General features: G+C 46.8%; 2 protein-coding genes and 1 long non-coding RNA gene across 3 annotated transcripts in view; 1 reads left to right on the forward strand and 2 right to left on the reverse strand.

Annotated features, from left to right (window-relative positions):
• Window positions 1-400: 400 nt before the first annotated feature.
• On the reverse strand, window positions 401-8,563 carry EIF3J (eukaryotic translation initiation factor 3 subunit J). The gene is made up of 8 exons (XM_048318339.1): window positions 8,476-8,563; window positions 8,287-8,387; window positions 4,651-4,708; window positions 4,298-4,389; window positions 3,782-3,896; window positions 2,768-2,926; window positions 1,722-1,795; window positions 401-1,407 (listed from the first exon to the last, which is right to left on the reverse strand). The coding sequence occupies exons 1-8, from the start codon at window positions 8,501-8,503 to the stop codon at window positions 1,279-1,281; spliced, it is 756 nt and encodes a 251-aa protein (XP_048174296.1). The 5' UTR covers window positions 8,504-8,563; the 3' UTR covers window positions 401-1,278.
• Window positions 8,564-8,987: 424 nt separating this feature from the next.
• Window positions 8,988-11,431, forward strand: LOC125332943. Its single transcript, XR_007206688.1, has 2 exons — window positions 8,988-9,755; window positions 10,881-11,431. It is a non-coding gene; the product is annotated as an uncharacterized LOC125332943 (long non-coding RNA).
• CTDSPL2 (CTD small phosphatase like 2) overlaps window positions 11,325-23,809 on the reverse strand; it is a 31,609-nt gene continuing 19,124 nt past the window's right edge. The window contains exons 3-13 of the mRNA XM_048318338.1: window positions 22,238-22,376; window positions 20,457-20,606; window positions 19,773-19,985; window positions 18,978-19,056; window positions 18,605-18,716; window positions 17,686-17,772; window positions 16,471-16,533; window positions 16,297-16,376; window positions 14,146-14,272; window positions 13,787-13,882; window positions 11,325-13,335 (exon numbers count right to left, since the gene is read on the reverse strand). Coding sequence (XP_048174295.1) covers window positions 13,270-13,335; window positions 13,787-13,882; window positions 14,146-14,272; window positions 16,297-16,376; window positions 16,471-16,533; window positions 17,686-17,772; window positions 18,605-18,716; window positions 18,978-19,056; window positions 19,773-19,985; window positions 20,457-20,606; window positions 22,238-22,376 — 1,212 coding nt within the window. The 3' untranslated portion in view covers window positions 11,325-13,269. The remainder of the gene's footprint in view (window positions 13,336-13,786; window positions 13,883-14,145; window positions 14,273-16,296; window positions 16,377-16,470; window positions 16,534-17,685; window positions 17,773-18,604; window positions 18,717-18,977; window positions 19,057-19,772; window positions 19,986-20,456; window positions 20,607-22,237; window positions 22,377-23,809) is intronic.

Genomic DNA, 23,809 nt, shown 5'->3' on the forward strand with positions numbered 1-23,809 from the left:
AAGCAGAGATCCAGCAGCCCTTTAAATTAGGGGCATGGGGGAGGAAGCACCCCAGGGACTGTAGCCGAAGAGGCTGAAACAGGTGTACAGAATATCCAGGCTAAGGGGGTGGAACAAGCAGAATCAGTGAAGGTTCCAGGTACACAGTAGGATAATGTGTTCTTTAAGTCCAGTCTGATTTTTAAAGTCTTGTACAGCTCTAAACAGCACATTCCTAATTCTGCTGTCTTGGAGTAAAAGAAATAATCAAGTGCAAACGTATTTTTACAGTTATTAAGTACAAATTCTTTTCCAGGCCCAAGCCATGGGCACACCCCCAGCACAGCTCAGCTCTGCAACTCTTCCTCTTCAGGTATTTTCCCTGTCAGGTCCCAAAAGAACTGCTCCAAGGCCAGCCTGGTGAAGTCCTCAATAGTGATTTTTATTAAATTAGTTGCTTTATAAAACATTGCAGATGTCATAATTGTTAACATAACAATTTGCCCAACTGTAGGAACTGCTGCAGTTTGCTAAGCAAGTTTGGTTTTTAATGAAAGAAAATGGCCGAGTTGTGAGAGACCCACCACAACCCAGGAGAGCCCCAAGGAAGTCTTGTGGTTTGGTTTGGTTTTTTTTTTTTTTACACTTAACCCCTTAATTAACTGTTAAAGAACACCCAACCCCAACAACTGCATTAGTAGAAATTTAAATGAATGGAACTAAACTTCATCCTTGAGACACAAGTGGGTTTTGCCTTGCTCTGCCCCACCAGGTGCTGTTCAGGTGTCAGGCTGTGGAGCAGTGGCTGTCCCAGGGGACACACTCCCAGGTACAGTATTCCACACTGAAGTTAGCAGTTCCCTTCCCAAAATACTGAAATCCTCAAGCTCTAACTCAAGACAAAGCGACTGGAACTCTACGTGCACACCCTGCCCTTGCTGCAAACTGCTCGTGCTCAGCCCTGGCCCTGGAGCAGGGACAGTTAAGGCCATGTCATGGAGCTGTGCTGGTTATAATCCTTCACCTTGTTCCAACTCCTTCCCAATTTAGTGGCTGTTGCTATAAAGTTAAATAGCAACAGTGCCCATTATCAGAATTTTGGGTTTTTAACTGCAAGTCACAGACCTGTTCCTTTCTACTCCTGCCCGGAGCGTCCGCCCGGACCTGGCACCTCCAGCCCCCAGCACACAGATACTGCAATTCTGATTGTAGCATTTGGCAGAATTTAAAGGAAGAAAAGTTGTGCTACATGTTTAAGGGATTATGGGCAACAGAAAGACAACAGAAGGGAGATAAATGTCACATGAAGTCTTCAAAGTCTTGTACGTACTCGCCGTCGTAGCCGCCATAATCGGCCAGGTCATCTTTCATCGTTGCCTTCAGCCCCCCGCCAGGCACAACACCTTTTTTCTTCTTTTTGGCTTTATTCTGTGACAAGAGGATGAGGATGGTTATTTGGGCAGGCCCAGTGCTCTGTCATTACCCCAGCCAGGGTCAGCCCAGTGGCCAACGCAGCCACACCCCACTGCACTGAACATGGCCTTGCCAATGGTTTCCACCCCACACATTTTCTCTTCCTAGGAAAGCTGTGACAGTTTCAGGTGTCCCCAGCTGCCTGCACCATAGCCCTGCCCACCTTTTGCCTTTCATTCTATTTCCCCTGGACTCTCAACAAGTAACTAATAAATGCAGGGGAATCCCAAGCAGGGCCTCTGATCCCTCAGGAACAGCCTCAGTCTTACCTTCTCTTGTTTTTGTTTTTCACTGCATAATACTGTCAGAGTGTTTGTGATCTTTTTCAAATCATCCACCTCCACTGCATGAGGGGAAAAAAAAAAAAGGAAAAAAAGAGTTTCCTTATCAATGTTGTTCTTATAAGGCAGCTAAATAACATCAACCATCTCCACAACTAGAAATAAGCATTAGTGTAACTATGGGCAATTACTTGATTTAAATCAGCAAAACACAGAGTGGGTGGTTCTGGTCCTTAAAATCCCAACAAGGATTCCAGCTGGTCCCTTGGAAGCCTGAGTGTTGTAAAAGGTGAAACTTGCAAATAAAGTTACTGAACACAAGAGTCTTACTGAGGCATTTGAACAGTAAAATACAGAGATGGTAAAATGTATCAAAAGGAGCACTGGATTAACAATAAATTATTATGTTTATCAATAAATGGTGCAAGAGGCTGGGAGTCCCTCCCATTAGGAGCTCTGGATTCCCTCCTGAGATGGAAGTTCCCAGCTGCCAGCGGGGATGATGGATTTACCCAGCTCCACCCGGGATCGAGTTACCCCTCTCTGAAGGACAACTGGGTACAGGACAGGGAACGATCCCAGTCAGTTCTCCAGCCACCAGGGCAGTGGGAAAAGGAGTTTAAATTACTTCATCTCTGTATAGTTACATGCTGAATTCCAGAACAGTTAATCTGTAGTTACAGAATTACATGAAGTCAATTTTGTAATAGTTTCCCTCCAAATGAAGTACTCAAATTAAAAGGATCTACTCTTATTATTATTATTTTAGAAATGGCTTCAAGAAAAACATGCAGGATTTAGATCAGTATAAAAATTCACACTTTTAAAACAACTGTCTTTAACCAACGTGCAGAAAGAGCAACTCTTGCACGAGGAGAGGATCCTTATTGGAGCTTGTGGGAATGGAATCAGGTCAGTGCTTCATTTAGTACAAACTACACAGAGCAATCCCCTCTGAACACTGACTATCAGCATGTTTTCCACTTCAGCTCCACCACAGCTCTGCCAGCAGTGTTGGACCTGTCTGGACTTACAGGAAATACAGACGTCCCGAAGTAACGCTTCCAAAAACCCGGCGTAATGTAACGACTTCTCGTACTGTGTGATTTTCTCCTTGAGGAGTTTCCCAAATTCCGTGAAGTCATCTTTTGAAGAGGGATTCATGGCATCTATTCCACAAGTGTTATTTACACCTGGCAGGGATAGGCAGGGGTGTTACAGAGAACACAAGCTGTGAGCCCTAAAAGGGGACCTGGCTCCCACCTCCCTGAGCTCTGCTCTTCCCACAGCCAGGGCCCATCCCTGGCCTTACAGAAAGGAAGGAAGTTTGCTGCAAAACTCAGTAATTTCATAGAATCCCTGAATGGTCTGGGTTGGAAGGGACCTTAAAGCTCACCCAGTGCCATCCATCCCCTGCCATGAGCAGGGACACCTTCCACTATCCCAGGCTGCTCCAAGCCCCATCCAACCTGGCCTTGGACACTTCAGGAATCCAGGGGCAGCCACAGCTGCTCTGGGCACCCTGTGCCAGGGCCTCCCCACCCTCATGAGGAACAATTCCTTCCCAATATCCCATCTATCCCTGCCCTTTGTCAGTGGAAAGCCGTTCCCACTTGTTCCATCATTCCATGCCCTTGTCCAAAGTCTCTTTCCAACAATTTTTGAAGCTGAGTCAAACTCAGTAATTCGATGCAGCTATTCCTGTTCTCTGGACAACCTGCACCAGGAAAACCCTTTTCCCTCAAATAAACAATTCCTGTGTCATGAGTGCAGAACTCAGCTGGTTCTTTGCAGCTGTACCCAGTGTACCCCCCTAAGCACTGTGCTCTGTGACAACTCACTGAGCATAACCTCCCCTGAGCAATGAGCTGAATCATTCACCATCATCAAGGAAACGCTTCAATGTTTGAGGAATGCTGCTGTGCATCAGCATCTTTGCTACTTCTTTGTTCTCAGTGCCCCAAGCTGTGTGCTGAGAGCCAAACCCTGCTCAAGCTTTGCAGGGTCCCACAGGTCCCAGGGGTTTATTTCCTGTTGCTTTAACTCACCAAAGGTTTCCTTTGCCAGCTCCAGGTCCGACTCCTCTTGTAACTTCTTTAGCCGTAGTTTGTCTGCCAACTGTTCTTCTGGTGTGAGCTCCTTCTGTTCCTCGGGTGCCTCTAACTGGAGGGAAAACACACGTGGAGAAGGTGGCACGTTAAAGACATGGTGCCTTCTCCAGAGCCACTGAATCACCTCGAGTCAGGGCACATGGAAAACTTGGACCCTATTCCCTGGAGTCCACATAAATTGTTCATTTAACAAGGAATGGGAAGAAACACCAAACTCCCACTCCTGCCTGTTCCATCACGTGCTGCACACAAAGGAACTGGGATAACACTGTTCCAATAACTGGTTAAATTATACAGGAATTAAAGCGCCCAGCTCCAGATGGGATCACGAACAAGACCTAAGTTTGGTTTATCAGACGAATAAAGACCTGTTCAGGTCCTGCCCAACCTCCAAAAAACCAAATCAAACCCACTCTCTCAATGTTATGTGACCCAGTAGAAATCAGGAGTTACCCTTTTTTTAAGCTCCTCTTGCTTTTTCTTCTGTAGCTTTTCTTTTTCTTTGATTTTTTCTGCTATTTTCTTTTTTTCTGAAACTTTCGGTTCTGTAAAAGGTGAAACAACAAACACAGCTCTCAGAGGTCTGATGATTTTTTTTTTCCCCACCCACAACCATAGAAACACTGGAAGCCACTGAGCTCAGCTACTGGGACTGAACACAGAGTTAAAGACATTTCTTGTAAACCCAGGTTGCAAACCCAGGCCCAGCCCCAGCCCTGCTGAGGTTTGATCCTCACACACCCCCAGACACAACCAGTGTCTGTTCCGATGCTGATACAGAGCCAGGGGTTACCTTAAAGTCTCACCTTGTTTTACCTCTGTCTCCTTCACCTCCTCCTCTTCCTCCTCATCATCCCAGTTATCCTGCAAAACAGTTAAGATTGTTTTACAGATGCCTGTAACCTCTTCCAATGCCCACAAACTCATTGATCTGGTGCCAGAGTGAGGAAGCCATGGGAGGAGCTGTACCTCAAGGGTTTTTGGGGCTGTCCACACTGGTTGGGGCCAGTTCTTACCATGAAAAAGGTAGATTTTGGTCAAACAATCAGCTTGTGTCAATAGTTACAACAGTCAGGTCATGAACAGACAAACAAACCCCACATAAACAGGACTTTATTCTCATTTCTGGTATTATGAGACACTGAACATCACTGGGGGGTGGGCCCAGCACAGCCCTGCTGGAAACCCCAAACCCTGCAGAAACCATGTTAAACCAGCACAGGCTGTTCTGTTCCACACCACCGCAGGGACCTGCTCCTTCCCAGGGACCCTCTCCTGCGCTGGGAAAAGCATTCCTGTGGCTGCAGGGATTTTCTGGGAGGCTACACCAGAGGCAGTGGTGCAAAACCCCACGTTCCACTGGGATGTGCTGATCCAAGCAAGGAGACACCCGAGTCCATCCACCAGCTCACCCTGGTTAATTGGCACTTGCAGGGGACTCGGCTTCCCTTCCACATTCCACAGAGCTGACTTGAATTTGGAGCAGCATTATTTTAGCTCACATCTAATTAAGTTTGTTACACCCACTGCTTAAATAGCTCCACTCAGCACCGAGGAGCTGCCTCAGCCCCGGCCCAGCCACGCTGGGAATCAAGATGCAAACTGCAGAGGAAGGGCAGCCTGGCCGTGAGGGATTCATCCATGGCACTGGGGTATCTGGGAGACTTCACAGAGGGCACGTGGGCAAGGACTCCACATCATGAGACATGCTCTGATCCCATCCTGCCAGCCAGGCCTGGTTTATAAACCCAGGGAATTCCAAGTCCTGCCAGCCCTGCCTGGTTTATAAGCTCAGGGAATTCCAAGTCCTGCCAGCCCTGCCTGGTTTATAAACTCCAGGGAGCTCTCTTGGAGGAAGAGCCAACTGCCTCAGCGCTGTGTCTTTGCAGTGATACAGTAATTCCAAGAGAACATCTTTATTCCACAATATTTCAACACTGTTTCTGCGTCCTTAACTACAATAGGGCTCCTAAAACATCTTCTCTGCAGTCGAGGCTGGGAAGTGACAGGGACTGGGCACTGGCTCCCAGCTACAGCAGAGCACTGGGATGGGAGCAGCCACTGCCCTGCTCTGGCTCTGCCAGCACTGAGTCAATAGATGAAAATTCCTTGGCAGAAGGCCCGACTTCTGGGAAACGTGTGCTGGGGAACACTGAGAGGAGTTTTGTTACCAAAGGTGCTAATTTTAAACCCGGGAAGTTGATGTTTCCCAAATTAACAGTTACTGCAAGTTCATTACTAAAAAACCTTCCAAAATACAGATCTGCAGATACAAAGCACATTCCAAAATGTGAAATACCTAAAGAAAACCATGGTCAGAAAACACTTCGTGCTGCTTCTTTAGACCACGTCATTTCCCTCACTTGGGGATTTCCCCACGGTGGGCCCTCGAACTGAGGGATCCAGAGCCTGAGCAGGGGCCTTTGGGAATTCAGCAGGAAGAGCAAATCAAAGGAAAATAAATCGAAATAAAACACCTTTCTTTGGTGGATCTTCTTTAGATGCAGCTCCAGCACTAAATCCATAATCCCTTGGAAATAGTTAAGCAGCTGCATCCTTACTACGTGTAAGATGTAAAATGTCCTCCCACTGCTGGAGGGCAGGGATAGATGGGATAGTGGGAAGAACTGTTCCCTGGGAAGGTGGGGAGGCCCTGGCACAGGGTGCCCAGAGCAGCTGTGGCTGCCTCTGGATCCCTGGAAGTGTCCAAGGCCAGGTTGGATGGGACTTGGAGCACCCTGGGACAGTGGAAAGTGTCCCTGCCCGTGGCAGGGGTGGCACTGAATGGGCTTTAAGGTCTCTTCCAACTCACACCATTGCAGGATTCAGTGATTCCATGTGGGGAATATTTGTGCCTTTATTAAACAGAGAACCCTCAGGTGTCTCCAAGAGTCACTCTAGTCCAGCTGTTCTGGACAATTCTATCCAGCAGGAAAGCTTCTTACCTTCTAAGGAAGGAGGAAAAGCAAATGTCACAGATAGCCTGAGCTACAAGTGTCTGTACACACCTGTCAATCACACAGGTGTCAATCACAAACACCTGTGTCAATCACAGAGGTGCCAATCGCACACACCTGTGTCACTCCCACCCTGTGCAGTTCCACACTCACTCCCAGTGCCTGGAGCTGCTGTTCACACACCTGTCCTTGTCCTGCTGCTCTAACGTGACACCTGGGACACTCTGGGCTGCGGCTATTACTGAATTTAAGAAGGAAAATTGCCAGCTTGTAACTCACAGAAATTTGGTAACTTTGGGGTTTTTTTAAGAGGTGATGAACTACTTTTTCCGTACTGTTTATGAGAACTCCACCTGAGCCCCAAGAATAACTGCTGGTGTTTCTCAGAGATTCTGGTAACAGTGTCCTCAAAACCAACTCTGAGTCCTCCCCCAGTGTTACAATGCCCCAGGGCTGGATTTGACACAAAAAAGGTCTTTTTTAGTTGATTATTCTGCTTAGAGAATGCCAGGATCGTTTGGGTCGGAAGGGACCTTATACACCACCCAGTTCCATCCTCTGCCAGGGGCAGGGACACCTTCCACTAGACCAGGTTGCCCCAAGCCCCATCCAGCCCGGCCTTGAAACCCATCTGGCTTGTTCCTTGCGCATCCCTAGCATCCCTCTGCATTATCCATATGAACATGGAGCAAATGGAGATTTCTGTGGCACCACCACCTCGCCAAGGGCAGCTGGAGCCGAGCAGGAGCAAACACCCTTTAAGGGAGCTCTGCCTTCAGAAGCACCAGAAATTATCATCCACACGTTTTAATCCCACTCCCGTGCAGACACCACGCTGAAACACGGCAAAATCCTGCCTCGTGGTGTCTGAAGTAGCAGGAAGATCAGGTGGAAAAGACGTGCTGGTAGAGCACAGAAGTTTCTGGTCAGCAGCAGAAGCACCATCACAGCACGGCCATCACCCGTCCTGACGCCTCACCCAGCGCACCCCACTCACCGCTACGGGCCCGAAAGACTGTAGACAGCGAGGGGAAAGCGCCCTAAAGCCTGGGAAGCAGCAGGTGGATCCCCCAGAGAGCAGGAGGTGCCACTTCAAGAGCGTCTGTCTGACCCTTCCTCCGCGGCAAGTCCCAAGGCAGCGACACCGGCTCCGGGCAAGGACCGGCTCGGGTTCTCTTGGCATTTGGACTTGTCACCGTGACCGACCCGGAGTCGCTGCCGCGCGGGCGGAGACACCGGGACTTGCCCGGGCCAGGAGCCCCCAGCGGGTCCGGCCCCGCCGCCTCCCGAGGCCCGGCCCGGAGCCGCGTAAATCCGCCCGGCCCGGTGGGGCCCCCTCGCCCCCGCCCCAGCGCCGGCCCTGTCTGGGCCCGCGGCCCCGCACTCGGGCGCCATATGGCAGCGGCCCGCCCGCCCCCGCCGCCCTCACACCGGGCCCCGGAGCCGCCGCGCCGCGAGGCCCCGGCGGGGCCCGACCGGCCGCACCTTCACGTCGTCCTCCTCATCCTCGCCGGCCCAGCGGTCCCCGGCCACCCCTGGCACCAGCCGCTTCGCCACCGGCTCCACCACCTCGAAGCTGTCGGCGTCTGTGGGGAGAGGAGCGCGGGTGAGGGGCGGGGAGCGGCGCGAGGGGGCCCCCGCTCGCCCCGGGCCCCGCGGCCCCGCCGCACCCACCCCATGAGTCCGCCGCCTCCGCCGCCATCTTGCCCCGACCGCGGCCGCCGGGCAGCGCCGCGCGGGGCACGCCGGGACGGCGGCGGACGGAGCCCGGCCCCGGACACGCCCACGGCGGGGCGGGGCCCGAGGGCCGCGGCGGGAACGGGAGGGGAGCGGCGGAGAGAGGGCGGGGCGGGAAGGGATCGGGATCGGGATCGGGATCGGGATCGGGATCGGGATCGGGATCGGGATCGGCACGGGGACCGACATCCCGCTGCCCCGCATGGTCGGTGGCCCCCGCCCGCAGCCTCGGCTCTCCCGCCCTGCCCCGCCCCGCCCGGCGCTATCGCGGGGCCGCAGCCGCGGGAGCCGCCCCGGCGCTGCCCCGGCCCCGCCGCACGCACAGCCCGGGAGGGGAGGGGATCGGGGGAAGGGGGGCACGGCCCGGTTCGGCACTCGCGGGCTCAGGCCGGGCCCGCAGCTGCCACGCGCGGCGGTTCGGCGGCAGCCGGGACAGCCGACCCGCTCTGCTCCCGCCCCACACCGGGAACCGGCTGTGCCCGGGCAGGATCCTGGCGGGGGCACCACCAGTGCCCTGTGCTCCCGCCTCACAGCACCGCGCCTGGTCACGGCTTGGCCACGCCACGCTCAGGTTTATCCACATCAGGGTGCGAGGTTCTCCTTCCCTCTCTGTCCTATAACATCGAATAGAGAAAAGCTGGAAGTGTTCACTTCATCCACTTCACTGCCAGCTCCCAATTTCTGTGAGAATCTGAGTAAGTGGAAAAGGAGGATAGATTTTGTCTGAAGATAATTTCGAATGTGTCTTTCATATAACAAATGAATGACCTCTGTACACACCTGTATAAATCACACACGTGTCTAGGAAAAACACACAGAAAAAACAGACTTCTAAATTTATCATCCTTTTCCTGTTCTTCTCCATTTACCAGACAATAGAAATAATAACAGAGCTATACCTACGGATCAAACAATGTCACAAGTTATATCCTCGCCAAATCTACAGTTTCACAGGCTCAGGGTGCTGTGGGGATAATCACAAAATTGACAGGAATTGTGCAGTAATTTGGAATACATTAATATTGGAATATGTAATATGGAATTCTAACAATTTACATAGAACATTTAAATTTTTCCTTGACAGTAAAACACAGACACGATTTCTTTCCTTCCACTTCAAGGCTGAAAACTGACAGGAGCAATGTCTTCACTTACAGAAAACTGAGTCTCAATGAAGAATGATATCAGCTAAAAATCATAAAAACAGAATCCAGAGTGTAAGTATTTAATTAAAATCTTTGTGCTTCTGTAGACTAGAAATGATTGCAGAAGAAACAGAAATCCATAGCACAGGACTTCTCTTCCCATTATATTTTACAACATTTGGCCCCAGCAGTACAATGACATTTTTGTAAATACCAAGAACAAAAACCCCTCCTCCTCCTCCTGGTCCCTCTTGCCCCGGGGCTCGATGCTTTCCAGCTGCACCAATCCAGCCATCCACACGAGTGCCCTGGAACTCCAGTGTGCGACAGAGCAGCGCTGGGGAGGCGGACGTTGCGCTGTGAAGGGCTTTTGTCACCCACAGCACCCCCGTGAAGTTTGATTCCACATTTCAGGGCTTTTCCCAAACCTGATCCATCTGTTCGCCGTGAGACCTTTGGCTGACACCACTCGTGGTTTGGGAGATCCCTAATCCAGTCTTGAGACAGTCAGGCTTCCTGCTACACTCAAAAGCAATGAAAAATGTCAGGTGGAATGAATCCAAGGTGGGGGGAAGCAGTAGCACCAAGGTGAGGGCCATTCCAGCTACAGAGTGACTCCAGGGAAAACAAAGGACTCAACAGGTACTGCCACCAAAGGTCTGCGAGATGTTGCTGTGCTGCCAGAACCAAGGTGCTCCAACCTAGAACAGAATCGACAGGGACATGGAAAACAGGCACACACAACCCAGCAAAGACCACAAAGGAATTCATTCAGAACTTTGGAAATAGGATGTTGTGCTCTCCAAAAGGACAGAAAACGGGAATCAGTGACCCAGCTGCACCATGCCCTGCTCGGGGGCCACAAACCACACTCAAGGCTCAGTAACACACCTGGCTGAGGCTCCCCCGGGCCTGGGGGTGGTTTTGAGGACACAATCTGACCCAGACCTTGGCACAGGAACAGGGAACTCCCCCTTGATACAAACACAACAGAAATAAAACCTGTGAAAAACTCTGCTTCACCCCAGAAGGGTTTGCAGGAGGCAGAACCACTGCAGAGTTCAGAGTGATAAACACCAGGCTTGCAGCACAGGAAAATATGAATATTTAATATGTTTACTAAGCAATCTCTGTCACTCCTGTTGTGCATCGATATAGAACTAAATCCCCTCGTTTACATTCGGGTTTCCCTCACAGATCTGATCAGCACAACACAGACACAGCTGGAAAGTGCAACATGCCTTTGGTTTCCTCAGCTCCGGAAGCACTTTTGGAATGGCTGGAGCCACAGAGGACCTGGGGATAAGGATGTTATTTGAACAGGTGAACATCCCATTACAGCTGGAAAAGGCCATGAACTAAAGCTGGGCTCATTCTGGCAGATCCATGAATTTTACAGCCATTCTGTGATGTCAAGAAATTGGGAGGAATCCCCCATTAGGCAAAGCTTCAGTGAACTCCTGAAGCCCCTCAGATTCAGATTTACATCATAAGGAACAACTGAGAAAGAGCTGGCAAACCAAGGGGCAGCTCCAACACAAGCTGCCCCCTTCCAGAGTCCATCCATCCATCTCTCCATCAGCACCACCACAGCCCCGGAGGCTGGGGCTGCCCAGGGGACACGGCTGCACCAAGCAGATGTAAAGGTAATGTTCTGTACATTTTATTTCAATAAAGACATAAGACAAACAGCGTAAAGATGCCCAGATGCCCTAAAGATAAATACATTTAAAAGATTCTCATTAAAATGAATCTGTAGTATTTCTTTCCTGCAAGCAAAATACCTTTCTTTAAATACAAAAAAAATCAGTATTCTGAATTGCAAATGTTTTCACTTTTTTGCAGAAAATCTGCCATGATGATTTTGTTTTTAATGAATAAGGATTTTCCACAAAACAGGCTTGCTCTACATGCTAAGTTTTAACAGTTCAGTGACACCATGTGCTAGCTACATACACAACAGATAATATAGTAAGAAAACACTCAACCTGATGAAAAGTTAAAATCTTCATTAATACACTGGAAAAAGTTGACATAACTCATGCCTTTTAAAATCAAAAATACAAAAATTAAATGTTTTGCTAAAAAGATTTTCCTTATTTTAAGGACTCATTTGAAAATGAAGCTGCATGTAATTTGTACAATAAAATTGTACAAGTAAACAGGTAATATACATAAAAAATTAATTGACATACTTCTCAATTATCAGCTGTCCACCTTTAATTTCCAATACTGTACTTTCTTATCAAGCATACAAAATAGCAAACTTCTCTTTAGAAAAAGTGCCGTTCTGTGACATCTTTTACACAAAACCAGTCCGAGCCTGTGGCATGGTAATGCAGTCGAGAGGCAAAGCTTCCTAACTTGTACAAATTCTACCTTCCATAAAAAGCCTCCGGAAAAGAAGATTCCCACCGCTATAAAAATATCACCTCCGGGGCGCTGCATTAGGAGCCACGGCCGGGCCTGTTCCCTCGGGAAACCAGTGGGATGGCAGGGGAGCCCTGCCCCAGAGAGGCTGATTGGAACCAGGAGTGTCACAGCGAGCCCAGCCCGGGCGGCGCCCCGAGCACGGAGCCCTGCCCAGAGGTGCAGTCCTGGAGCAAACGGGCAGCAGGAGCGGCCTCGCCGGACCTGCCAGGTGACCACGGCTCGTTCTGCTCCCAGGCCCGTGCACAGCAGAGTGTGAGGTATTCCTTGTCCATCGTGGTGCCACTGCCAGGTGTGCTCTGTCCGGAGTACGTGCCATCGCAATGGTTTAGAATATTCCGAATATTAGTAATTCTTATCTTCGTCTTATCTAGCCAGTCTCTTGATTTTTGAAAAGATTTCGACTACAGTAGAATATTACAGAAAGAAAATATAAATGCAGGGGTTTTTTTTTTTCTTTCTAAATGAAACTTACGTGGGCTAAAACTAGAGAATATTTTTAAACAAATATACAGGATGCAGGCAGACAAAGCAGGGAAACGGCCAGCCAACTGTTTAATAAAAAACTAACAAAATTTGGCTATTTCCAGAAAAACTATGAAGCGCCTCAACTAAAAGGAATGCATAATGAAATTCTAATCTAATACAGGTCAAAAATGTAAAAAGGTTATAAACCTTAACAGGAAAAATAAAACAACTTTTACTGGCCATTCCTGTTGAAATGAGAATCTTAAAAGTAACAGAAAAGTGGCTACAAACCCACTTAGAGCACCAAACAGAGAGAAAATCCGAGTCCATTTTCAATCTCTGTTGTATCATAAAATCCTGTGTTTCTACAGGTCAAACTGCTGGTGGCAGAAACAGAATTTTCTTTATAAACTGCAGATGTCCTGTACATAAAAAATTTCCTTGGAGTTGCACTAGTTCTAAAGACTTTTCTGTTCTAGCCTCCCTACTGCGGGTACTGGATTGTACTGATGGCGGCAACCTCAGGTGTAGAAAGTCTCTTTCTGTAACCCTTGATCATTGTTGGGCACCAAAGATAAGAAAAGCAAGACGGGGTACAAAAATGCAAAATTTCAACAGTAATGGCAATGTTTTGTATTAGTCCAACAGGGTCCTGCATTTCCTCCCCTCGGCAGTGAGAGCAAAGGCTTTAATCGGGGGGTAGCAAATCATGCAAGCGAAATCTGTCTCTGATGTGAGGTCGGACGTCTTCGTTCTGTGGGGGAAAGGGCAGGTTTAGGAGAATAAACACAGCCAGAAACCACACTGCAGCAGGGCTCCTTATCTAACACCCCTATTTTAATGTAACGAATATAAACCATGAATTATGTCATTCCAGAGACTTACAGAAGTAACTCCATAGCATCCACAGCAGTTCAGGAGTAATTTATTTGCCTTTTAGGAATAAAGACACACAGCACAGCCAGCAACAGGCACTGTGTTATCAAACTGCTCAGAGATTCCCAATTTCCTTAAGACTGATGTCGCAATCCCACAGCCCTGCATTTACAGCACAGTCAGCAACAAGTCCCCTTTTTGCTGTGTGAACACGTCCCTGAATCTTCATCAGCCTCTATCTCAGTGACTCAGAAAAGCTTACAATAGGTGAAAATATTAAAGGAGCTCACTGACAGTTTTGAGGAAGGCCACAGAAAGCAAACTCTTACCAGCTCTACGAGTTTCTCCAGAAATGGAATCAACTTTAGGAGTTCATTATCATTTTTATCCATGAACCAGCTTTCTATAGGAATTCCATTGGAAAGCTAAAGTTAAAATAGGAAAAAAAAACCATCAACACACAACTTATACTTAATTTGTCAACAAATATGACTTGTGAAATAGCATTTGGGGGGAAAATGTTTCAAGTTACAGATTTATGAGTATTGTTCCCACAGCTTGGTTTGCAAACTTCAATACAAATGTAAGCCCCAAACTTTCATAAGAAGTGAAATCCAAGTGTGAGGTTTCCCTGTCTCCTCTCAGGAAGTTTGCCCCCTCTGAGGTGTTTCCCACCCCAGCCCCTCACCTGGTAAGCAAAGGCTTGCGGTGAATTGTCGATGATGATGGTTTTGGAGAGGTCTCTGCCCAGGATGTTTAAATCCTTGATGTAATTCCCTTGTACACACACACAATGCTCGCGGAAGAGTCGATGCCTGTCATTAAAGGGAAATACTCATTAATTAGACCAAGGACAACATCCACACTGCACCAGGAGCTTTGCCAAACGTTATCCAGTTTTTTCTCTTCTGATCTCCTGTTAGAGAATTGCACCCTTTTTCTGCTCTCTTTAGAGATTTTTACTGGTAAAATGTGCAGTTCAGGTGATTCTGCGCTAACCCAGTTCTGGGGGTGGGGGTTTGTATTTATTCAGGCTCTTCTTTCTGACCCCTTTCACAGACAGGCCGACAAAGGGACCCAGAACACCCCGAGGATCTGCTAAGCCCCAGGTGCTGCAGAGAGCCAGTTTACTGGGGTTTATCATCCCTTTATTCTGTCCCAGCCCTCACAGAACGGGGCCTCCCTGTGCCACCTCATGCCAGAACACAAAGTGTCACAAGGAATGTTTCCTTTTCTGTTACACCTCTGCTGGCAATTAACCTATTTCAGTTATTTCATTTCAAAAACAAAGCCTTGGGGCCAAAACATCCCATCAACTCCTTCCCTTCCCACTAGTCTGCTCCCATGTAATTTATGAAAGAAGAAATGGACGGATTGACTAAAAGGACTCCGGTTAAAAAACCAGCAGGAATAAAACTCCCATTTCATGGCATATCCACAGAATTATAAATTGTAGGCAGATTTGGGGTTGCCCAGCTCTGTTGCAGAGCAGCTCCTTCCACGCTGCCTGTATTTTTAAATGGAGTGTTCAGAAGCTGTACATAGTGTGCCTAATTCCATGCAGGAGCTGAGTTCCCAACGTTGCCATGGAGGGAAATGAGCTGCTGCATTTATATATAGAGTGTGAGTCACACGTGTGGGGCCTGACAGGCACCTGGGGCTGGTGGCAGAGCTGGGACCAAGTCAGCTCAGCCACACCAACCCCAGACAAAGCCAGGCAGCACAGGAACATCTCTGCAGGCTTCTAGACCCGGTCTGGCTGCTTGTGCCATTGGCTCTTCCCAGTCCCAACACAGGAACAATCACAGTCCTGAACATTTGCATCAGGTGTCTGGAGAAAGGTTTGCCACCCCACTCGTGTTCTGGAGTGCCAGTGCCTACCTGGGCACCATCCTCCGGGCTGGCACAGCCAGGTTCAGCATTCCAAGCACTGAGAGTACTCCCAGGTCTAACACAGTGGAAAGGAGGCACATTCTGTGCCTGGATTCTGTGTGTCACATAACACAAGCAGTAAGACTGGCTCTGGGTAAAACTAGTGACACTTTATCCTTCTGCACTTCAGGAAAAGGACTTGGGATGTGCCCACAGCACTGAGTGTAACGCTGGATAAACCCACTGCTTTTTCTTTGCGTGCAGCAAATGCAGTTTCATTGCAAAATGTACAACACACAATGCAGAGGTGGCTGTGCAGTGATGTCACACAGCTCTGGCATCACCAGGGAGGGGTTCCCTGGCCTGGGACACCCCACACAGGGGAAATCCCTGAGCAGAAATCAATTTGGGTCCAACACTGCAAGGTACAGTCCCCCTGCCAGATGAGAGTGACAGAATCTCACCCCTGGAATTTCCTTCTGCCTTAAGGAACTGGAAAAGCCAAACAATTCCCAACAAAGCTCAGTACTGAGAAATGGAAAACCAAACCAGCTCTAATACAAAGCCAACAGACAAATGATTTTGTGATTGAATGAGAATTGAAAGCATGCTGATTGTAAAAGCTACACAAGTCACAATTTATAATAAATAACTCAAGTTTGAATAGTTTAAAAGTAATCAGATAGTCATTTCATTTCCTTTATTTGCAGTGTGTATTCCAAAGCACATTTTTGATCCCCAAGAGGTCATTTCCCATGAGCCAACCAAACAGAGAATGAATTGGTACAGGTTTTGGCCTGGGGTTATTTTATCACAAGGCACCAATTCCATCACTTCAGTCCATTTTTCTCCCTCTCTTAGGAATCAGTCAGGGAGACACTGCAGTAAGGAACACGTCCCATCCCACTCGTCAGGCACAGGACTCAGTTTGCTCACAACAGGTTCGTGCACACTGTTCTGGTTTTACCTGACCAGCTGCTTTTTGGGGTCCAGGATGTTCAATAACTTGTCTGCATATACCTTCTTAGAAGCAGTAAACAGAATGATCTGGGGATTGGAGGGGAAAAAGTCACCACTGGAGGTACAAGTAAGTGGATACAATTTAAAAATGAAATTCAAAGGTGGTGTCTAATAGTTTTACCTCATAAATCTGAGACATACGTTCCAGGAACTCTCGGAAGAACGGCCTTAGCCGGACATACACCTGCAGCAGAGAGGGGCTTTAGCAAACATTCACAGTCCGCCAGCTATCAACCTCCCCACTAAATTACACTCTGTGCAGTGGAGGTGAAAATCAGCGTCAGAAATAAACAGCAAATACCAACTTCTTGTATAATAGCACCCCAGTGACAGCAATATTCCAGTAGCTCCCAGCCTGAGCAGCTCAGAGTGAAGGCGTAACACGCTAACATCAGCCTTAACACAACTACTGGAAATTTGATGGAATTAGAAAAAAGATTTTAAAAATATAGAAGTTGGACAATCTCTAAGTTAAAAATGAAAACTGGTTGCTTTGACTAAACACCCTGACTCAGCTCTCACCAGCAGGGCAGCACAAGTTCAAGCCCTGGACACAAGAACTACATCCTCTTCTTAATAACCACTAACAATTACCTGAGCCTGGGGGTGTCAGAAGTGATCATAAAAAAAAGGCTTCAGTTGTGTCTAAATTTCCATAAACTCAACCTCCACCAGCACAGAACTGCGCACACAGAGAAATCATTCCCTGTAAGGAATTGTAGAGTCACAAGAGGACCCAGTCAGGAGGGTTCTGCCTCCCTCTGATTCCACTACAGGATTTGGGCTTGTGGGGAGGAGGTGCAGGGAGCTGCAGCTCCAGGCCTGGCCCAGGTTGTGTCTGGTTGTGCTGGGCAGCCCTGGCCGTGGCAGTGACAGCACATGGGGTGAGCAGAGCAGCCCCTGCTCTCTCCCAGGCTCAGAGAGCACCCACACGGAACTGCAGCTCTGAGGAGCTCCAGGAATATCAGAAGAGAAGGGAGGATATGGAGCTGCCTCTCATTTCACAGGGATTTCAGCTTTATCAATGGTTTAACAGCCACTGAGGAACAGGCTTGAGTTTTCCTTCAAATCACAGTACATCTCCACAAGGATTTGTAGTACATGAACTGACTTAGATCAAATTTATTGTGGACAAAACCCAGTGACCAGGGGGGAAGAAAAGGGGAACAATTTAAGTGAATACAAAATTTCTTGCCAGATCTGACACCTGCAGTTTATCACCAGGCAGGTGTAAAATGCCAGGCCGCTGCTTCTCTCTTCAAACAAGCTGTGAACAACTACATCCAGCAAGGATTCCCACAAAGCAAAATAAAAAAGTTTGTGTTTTTCTATTTACCTGGTAAATGACATCTTGAAAAAGAACTGGAAAAGTGAGTGCAGCATCTTCTAATTCATTTAGACTACAGTGCACTAATGTTTCATCCTAGGAAAAAAATTATATAAAGGAAAAAAGAGTGTGAAAAAACAATGTTGAAAAGAAAAGTCGTTTTCTGCATTTTATGTTCATTTTAAGGCAGGTTTATTTAGAATAGAAAATGTACTTTTGTGCAAGTGCTGTCAAGACTGAAGAAAATTCTTAGGATGAATTAAACAGTTCATTATTGTAATTTTTTTAAATTTTCACTAAAATTGTGTGCTGGGGGTGTAATTATAAGGAGGTATTTTAATTCTGTAGGCTCTCCTCTCATTCAGTTCCAGCCTGTATCTTTCACTGTGAATAATCCACCCATTCCTATGATCACACAAAGACGGCCCAACTGATGCTGCTCATAAAATCACATCATCATTAACAGGGTCTGAAACAACTTTCAAAACAGAGACACTGAAACAAATCATCATAAAGACAAATATATTTTGTAAGAGTATTTAAAAAAGTGGATTTGTGCCCTTTAAGAATAAGAATGTTCTAAAAAGTAAAAATCTAATTTTTCATCAATCTTGATGCAAAACACTCGCAACTGAATTCTCCTCTTTATTCCATCTCATTTTTCCACACTGGATTTAGGGAAGCTTTATGGGGAGAGAAACTCACTGTTTGAAATGTTAAAACTGTAATGCTTTTTTTTTAAAGCGGGATGTAAGTATTTGACAAATACAACACACATTCTATTCCTACCACAGTTAATTCTTTTTCAACTATTTTAAACTAAAATTACGCAACATTCAACAGTCTTTTTGTTCAAAGCAAACATAACTGATTTCCACAAATAAGGGAACACCCCCCTGCTTTGGTTTGTGTTTATAAAGATATTTACCAAGTCTAGAACTAATGAGAACTCTGGTGTGCTTCTGGTTTTCAGTGGGAGAGCTGGTTTCCTGTTCAGCTGCTCTTCTGTTAGTGGGGGGACATGTTTGATGAAATAGTATCTGAAAATACAGATTTTGCTGTAAAAATGTACATTATTGAACTGCAATGTTGTAGCCCAACTAAATATTTGAAATATTTAAGGCTGCACAAAAAGTATTTTCAATTGAAATAAACCCCACATAAGCATACACTTTTTTTAAGATAAGAGCTTTTGGAGTTCATTATCATAGCATGAAAATGATACAATTTAAATAGAAGTATCTTAATTCAATACTCCAAATGATTAATTTACTATTTCTAGTACAAATACTGGCACTTACGGATCAAAAACTTCCCAGTCCTCTTCATAGGTGGCTTCTGCATGAGCTGATGAGTAGCCATTGTCTGGAGATACTGGTGCTGAAATTCAACGAAAATGACCAAAACAAAAAATAAAACAAAAAACCACAAGAGCTGGTCTTATTAGTGCAGTTCTTTTAAGTGACAATTTGCACTTGAGACACAAGGGGGAAACAAGCGATGAACTCTCCCTCCAGCCCCACCTCCCCTGCCAGGGGCTCTCCTGGGTTGGACCCAGAGCAGCCCCTCTGCTCAGAGGTCACATTTACCCCCTACTAAAAAGCTGCTCATCTACCAGAGCTTGGAGGGTCCAGGGAGGGTTAAGGATTTGATGTTGCCCATGCACACAGAAACTCCATTTTATGGCTACAGTTTTTGTCAAAAAAATATGCTGTCTTCTGAAGAAAATACGGAAAATGAATGTAGGATCTGTGTGCTTCTCATTTCCCATGTGGTTCTACAAGATATCAAAATGTAGCCAATTTCTCTTTGGAGATCAGCAAGCCCAGAATGTGCAAGTTCAATGTTAACAATAATGCCTTTCCTCTGGAATCTCTGCTTCCACGGGAAGAAGTGTTACGAGGCCACCTGAGTTACACCAGGAATAGGTAAGTCTTGCCAAAACTGTGTCATTGGTGCATAAACCAGATTTGTCGATCAGCCATAAAAATCAGTATTAATGCTGTTTGTACGGCCCAAGGGAAGGGGGAATGGGAGTCCCTGCCAAGCGCAGGTGCTGACTCCCTGAAGCACCCTCTCTGTCCCCTGTCCCTTACCCGTGAGCGGGGGCAGGTCGCGGTCCCCCGGCTCCTCGGTGTCCCCCAGGCCGTTGTTGACAGCCCTGACCTGCACGGCCTGGCCGGGGAAGGCGGCGCCGTTGGTGGATGTGGCCGTGCTCGTTGTGATCTCGTCCACCTGCTCCATGTCCAGCTGCTTCACGATTTCCTCAGCTTCCACAGCCTGGCCCGGAGAGTCGGAGCCTGATGTTCCTGAGGGACATTTCCAAACACTCCTTACCTTTAGGCTGAGTTCCCTATCACAATGCTCAGACTCATTGTTAACCACACACACACAAAGTCTCAGAATAATTAAAGGTATCTGCACTGATTCATGCCACAAAAATAAGAACCAAACTGAAGACCATGACAAATGACTTTAAAACATGTTTGGGACATGGAACATAATCCCTTTTTTTTTTCCTTCTCCTTATTTTCTTTCCTTCTCCTTATTTTCTTTTTACTGAAAGGTGCACCACTAATACACCTATGAAAGAAATGTTCTAATGCTTGTAAGCTTATGGCTTCTTTCATTAACGATCAACCCATCTAGGAAAGAAGGAGCCTTTTACCTGGCAGCAGTGACTTGGTTTGTAAACCAGAATGAAAAGTGTACTGCCACTCAAACCACTCAAATCTGTCACACTCAGCTTTAAAACTATTGGCTTCTTTAATAATACTCACCATTTTTATTTGCTGGTGAAAAAAAATTGAAAACGGGAGAAAATATGGTTCCCAGTAATGTTGTTCGTGGGGGACTGCCTGTGGTAGGGTTATCTTCCAATTTTCCATTTTGCTTTACGTGTTGGTTCGTCATTTCATAACTTCCAGCTTCTGGAAAAGAAAAAATATGAGTTTTAACACCACCCAGCTGGGTTTCAGTTGCATCTGTTCCCTTATGGTCAGCATTTGCACTCCAGGAGTGAACTCTTGTTCATGGCTCAGCTGGGTCCATGAGAGTCAGCGACTTTCTACCAGCATAAACCCAAAAATATCCATTCTCAACACCATCTGAAGCTTCTCTCCAGATGAGGCAGCACTCCTTGTTCAGATAAATAGCAGAGGTGTAAATCCTCTCAGTGATTCGGTGGGAGGCAGCCCCGGAGCCGCCGTGCCCTGGCAGAGCTCGGCGCTTTCAGTGCCAGGACTCCACTAGAGGGAGGCACGAGAAAGGGTCAGAACTGCCTGGCTGAGCCTCCCTCCCAGCTGCTCCAGGGTCCATCGTTTGTTACTCTCCACACACTCACACAGAGGCACAAACACTACTCGGAAGGGAAAGAACTGTCAGTTGTTATCACAGATAACGAAGGACAGAATTAAATAAACATCCATGTTACAGATCTGGCATGTAACAAGGGTTATCTCTAAATCTTAGGTATGGGTATGTACATCCCAAAACTCAAATCCCCATCTCATGGCTGAGGGCCAAGGCAGTTCTGAGACTGAGATGAAGGAGAATTATTTCCTTCACAGCACTCAGGCTCTGAGATGTCTGTCCATATGGGAGAGAGTGAATGGATTTTGTGCACATGAGCTGAGACCCTCCCTGTCAGCTGAGCCTGATGGAGCTGCTTGAGGACTTCACACAGCTCTGGTTCGTGAGGTGTGCCAGCTGCAGCTCCAAGCCCTCCCTAACAGGGAATATTTAATGAAGAACTTTTATCCCTGTAACAGTGACCGGAGCTCAGGGTGCTCTGTGTGCACCCAGGATACCACAGTCACAAGATGGCTTGGGTTGGGTGGGAAGGGACCTTAAAGCCCATCCAGTGCCACCCCCTGTCAGGGTAGGGACACCTTCCTTGCCCTGTGCTCCAAGCCCGGTCCAACCTGGCCTTGGACACTTCCAGGGATCCAGGGGCAGCCACAGCTTCTCTGGGAACCTTTGCCAGGGCCTTGCCACCCTCATAGTTTCCTTAGAGAGGAAGCTTAAAACCCAGGTTTTTATGTCAGATTTGGAACCACAGGTGATGTTTTAAGTATCAATGACAATTTTATCATGTCATGAATAAAGATATTCAAGAGGAGAATTTTCACAGGGAAAGGGGAATCTCCATCCTTAGAGAGATACAAAACTTGCCTGGAGAAGGACACCTGGTAACTTCCGCAAAGGTCAAGAGTTGGGAGGTCACATTTCACATGTTATTTGTGAGAAAATGGGAGAAGAGCTAAATAAAATTATTATGGGACTTGGAGAAAAATAATTTAAAAAAAAAAAAAAAAGCTAAATTAGTTCCAAAGTAGCTGTTCTCACAGAGATACACTGCATGTGTCTGGGGTGTGATGGAAGTGTTGCTCACACCCCTGGAAATCCTGTTTTGCTATGATTAGCTCAACCCTGCTCTCACTGAAGTCAGTCAGAACCCCCAACAACCTCCCCCACTGCAGAACTGCCCTGGATCAGTGCACAGCTGGGAGATTAGAGAATTCCCACTGCACTGCAATGCACAATGTGAGGATTTACCGACCTCCATTCATCTGACTTTTCCGCCGCACTCGCGAGAGCTGTTTGTTGGGCTTCTCTCCTGTCTGAGGTGTGGATGTGATCAAGTTGTTATCAATATCCCGGTCAATCCGACTCCTTTTGGTAGGATTTTCTCTTTCTTCCTTAAAATAGAAAAGAAGGAAAAAAGAAACATACTGAACAGTGCCTCTTTTTCCATGGAACAGACCAGAGAATGTTATCTCCTGGAGAAAGTTCACCAAAGGTCCCTTTACTGCTCCACTTCCAGATGAAAAACATGCAACATACATCTGGCCAGCTGGGATTTTACATGACTTTAAACTAAATCAAAGTATGGGGAATGAAAACTGTACATGGAGCTGCTGTAGTTGAAAAATTGTCTTTACAGACAATCTATAAATATTTCAGTGCTGCAGAGGCTGGGAAATGCAGAGACAAAGCAACTAAAATTACTTGAGATTTGATTTCTTTGCCTGTTAAATAAACAGGAGGTGAACTGCCCAACAATATCCAATGTGACAATCCATATCAGTACAGAGCAAAACCCAGCTGTGAGAAATCCAAGGATTCTCCTTACCTGGAAGTAAGTGACTGCTCTTCCCTGCAGCACTCATGGCAATGAGACAGAACCAAACAATTCTGCACATTTTCTGTGCACAGCTCTATGTGCAGGCACACGTTTCTGACAGGTTTCTGCCCCTTTTCCCCCAAAACACCTACTACAACTCCATAAAATGTAAATCTGAAATCTAAAGCATGATCATCAAGAGTACCCTGAACTGTGTGAGACAAGGCAAAAGTAACCCAATTGAATAACAAATAACAAGGCCACAGACAATATCAAAGTTAATTAAAATTTTAATTTTAGAATTACAATATTACCTTGCTGGAGCAGCAGTTTCACATCTTTAAAAAGAAAAAACAGTTTGCGTGCTCCAAAAAACAGTAAATAGAAAATTCAGAAAAATTAATCTAAAGCCCCTGCTGTAACAGCAGCTAAAGGAAATACCAACATGGGGAGGTACTGAGAGTCACAGCAGAAGACAGGAGAACACCACTGATCCCACAAACCTTCTGCTTGACCAACAACCTTGGTGAAAACAACCTAATTACTAACACCTAGAATTAGTAATATTGTATATACCATAATCCATATATTGAGAGGAAACAGATAAAACTGATCAAAAGTAAGGAAAAACATTTCCAGGTTATTCTGGAGAAAACAACCAAAGAACTTCATTAACTTGGAAAAGCTATCCCTTGGCCTTCATAAATGAGGTGAGCTCTCATCCTGCCCTATGGAGAACAAGTGTAGAGAAGTTACAAAAATTCTAGTGAAATCAGGAAAACTTGTTGATGGGATCAGAGGCAGGAAGACCCCACTCCCTCTGGAGATCCCTCTGATCCTGCAGAAGAGGATCCAGCTCAGCAGGAAGCTCACACTGCTGTGCTCACAGTGTCCCGGGGAAGGGAATTCAGGTGAAGTGGGATGAAATGTTACTGGGCTGCTTGGTTTATCCATGGAAAATGTTGCTGCAGAGATGTAGAACTGAATATACCCATTGTATGTATTTAC

This window comes from Corvus hawaiiensis, chromosome 13 (assembly GCF_020740725.1).
Source record: "Corvus hawaiiensis isolate bCorHaw1 chromosome 13, bCorHaw1.pri.cur, whole genome shotgun sequence".
Classification (NCBI taxonomy): domain Eukaryota; kingdom Metazoa; phylum Chordata; class Aves; order Passeriformes; family Corvidae; genus Corvus; species Corvus hawaiiensis.